Source organism: Aegilops tauschii, chromosome 7 (genome assembly GCF_002575655.3).
Source record: "Aegilops tauschii subsp. strangulata cultivar AL8/78 chromosome 7, Aet v6.0, whole genome shotgun sequence".
NCBI lineage: Eukaryota > Viridiplantae > Streptophyta > Magnoliopsida > Poales > Poaceae > Aegilops > Aegilops tauschii.
In genome coordinates, this window is record NC_053041.3 from 205516092 (window position 1) to 205518901 (window position 2810).

The window sequence follows — 2810 nt, forward strand, 5'->3', positions numbered from 1 at the left end:
TCTAAAGTCACTCAGGATGGCAACGGTCAGGCGTTCACTCCGTAGTCTTAATGATCATTTATATGCCTTTATTGTTGGCGTTGCCAATAACGTCTCCCCTTTATGTACATTGAACCTCTTGTAACGTGGGCTGGCTGGGGTCCTGGCGCACTCTATATAAGCCACCCCCCTCCACTGGCACAAGGGTTCGCACCCCCTGTAACTTCACGCATAATCCAGTCGACCCCCTCCGGGCACCGAGACGTAGGGCTTTTACTTCTTCTGAGAAGGGCCTGGACTCGTAAATCTTGCGTGCACAACCTCATCGTAGCTAGGATCTTGCCTCCTCTTACGTACCCCCTATTCTACTGTCAGACTTAGAACCACGACAACTGACGACCAAAAAAGCTTCATCCGGCCACGAAAAAAGCTTCAACCGGCTATGAATAAAGTTTCAAACCATATACGATCGAAGCTTCAAACTCTGAAGGATTAACCAGTTTGAGTTTTCGGATGTTTATTGAGATTTTGGAAACTTCCTATAACTTGAGTAAAAGTTGAAAGTTCTGTGCAAAAATGTTTGAAAGCTTCCAAGTCTTCTTGACTAAAAGCCACATAGTCAGCTCTCAAATTGCTCTCAAAACTTTGGATTTCTCTTCGTGTTTGTGAGTGCCTTCGTTGATCTCGACGGGAGACGACGTTCCATCAATTAATTTGTCATTCTCAAAATTTACCGGTACAATCTCTCTAAAATGCTCATATGGGTAGAGTGTATATACGTCTATAAACATGAGTGTTTGTACGTGTTTACGAGTGTTCGCATTTAATACTATTTTTTGTAAGAGGCTAAAACTTTGAATTTTCCTTTTCGGGTTCTTCGCCACTGCAACAAAGCCGCCCTAAAGCCATTCGGATTTAAATATCCCAACAAATAGTAGAGCATTGTAGAAAAAGACCGTTCAGACAGTGACCGCTGAGGCAACTCTCACTTTGACATGATGTTTTTATTTTCATAAATACGCAAAGCATACATATCATTCATCGATAGAAGGATAGAAAAGCACATCCGAAAACTCCGGCAGGACTGCAAAATTCAATGGTTAACTTCTGCAGCTAAGAAACAGCCAACTCCATTTCGAATTTTATTAAGAGATCCAGCGGCAAATCTTTGTGTGAAACAAAGAATCACGCGTATGTTGGTTCTTCAGAAACCAGACAGGAACGCTCGGAGATTCCTCTCCAGCGTCCCGCCGCCGGCGAGCGCCTCCCTGGCCCGCTCCATCCATTTTGCCGCGCATGGTCGGATCTCCACTGCTGTTTCGCCGCCGCCCATGACCGTCTCCACGCACCTTTGGAGCTCGCCTCGCTCCGCCACTCCCTCGCCGTCCGCCTGTGCGCGCACCCCGACGCCCGCGCACTCCTCCACCAGCCACGCCACCGTCGGCTGGTCGAACTTCTGCGGCACGGCCACGACAGGCACGCCGCACGCGATGCTCTCCAGCGCCGAGTTCCACCCGCAGTGCGTCACGAAGCATCCCACTGCCGGGTGGGACAGCACGCGCACCTGGTCGCACCACTCCACCATGATCCCTTGTCCTCCGTCGGCGCCGCGGCCCGCTTCCGTGCCGTTCAACTCTGCACCATCGACCTCTGCGACCTTGCGCGACACCCATAGGTACGGCCGGCCGGCGGCCTTCAGTCCTTGCAACGTCTCCAGCTCCTGCCGCTTGCTCGCCGCGAATATGGTCCCGAACGAGACGTACACCACAGAGCGCGCGGCATTCGTGTCCAACCACTCCATGTACCCATTCACGTCGTCGTCGTGGTCGTCGCGCAGGGACAGGTCCGTGGTGGACGGGGACGAGCCATCTGGCACCACAGGCCCAACGGCGACGAGCTCAAACCCCGGCACCGCACGGAGCGCGTCGGGCTCCAGCGCATCGAGCGTGTTGACCAGCACCTTGGGCCTGTGCTCATCGTCATCGAGCGCCAGGAAGAGGTCGCGCAGCGTGCCAACCACCTCGTAGCCCCGCTGCTCCGGCGAGGTTAACGCCACGACGGACGGGAGCGCGCGGGACTTGAGCGGCGGCAGCCCCGGCAGCTGGACGACGGCGTCGCGGTCAGGGTCGTTGGCGCAGGAAGCGAGCACGGCCTCGTGGCCGTGGAAGTAGTGGTAGTACACCGCGAACACGGCGGCCGGCTGGATCCAGAAGAGGGCCGAGGGGATGCCGCTGGCGCGCGCGACCTCGGGAACCCAACCCACGAAGAAGGTGTACACGACGCACGTGACGGGGCGGCCGCGCTCGGCGAGGCGGGCGACGACGCCGGCGAGCGTCTCGCACCCGACGGCGCGGGCGCGCGCGGCGAAGGAGCGCATGTCGTGCACCCGTGGATCGACCCCCTCGTCGTAGCCGTCGGAGAAGGGGGCGTGCAGCACGCCCGCGGCATCGACGGCCTCCTCGCCGGGCGACGCGAGCGAGGGGAACATGCGGCGGTGGCCGGAGACGGCGGTGGAGACGGTGGCCGCGGCGCCAGCTGCCGCGACGCGGGCGGCGAGGCGGCGGACCGGGTTGATGTGGCCCTGCATTGGGCTGGTGACGAACAGCAGGTGCGGCGACGGCGCGCCACCGCGGTTCTCCATCGATTCACCGGCTTGGAGTTGGGCTGCACAGGATCAATTGGCTTGTTAGATTCCGTGAGCTCGTGTTATTGCAGTGTCGCTGCGTATTGAGTGGAGGCACTGGTGATCGCTCGGTGGGTGAGCAGTCAGCTTTGCTGTCGGCCTCGAATGGCAGTACTACAACCATTGATATCTACAAAATGGCGTCAAA

The 2810-nt window shown here is 57.4% G+C and overlaps 1 protein-coding gene across 1 annotated transcript; it reads right to left on the reverse strand.

The window, feature by feature from the left end:
• Positions 1–964: 964 nt before the first annotated feature.
• LOC109767699 (UDP-glycosyltransferase 75C1) lies at positions 965–2810 on the reverse strand. Its single transcript, XM_020326423.3, has one exon. The coding sequence runs from the start codon at positions 2618–2620 to the stop codon at positions 1184–1186; it is 1437 nt and encodes a 478-aa protein (XP_020182012.1). The 5' UTR covers positions 2621–2810; the 3' UTR covers positions 965–1183.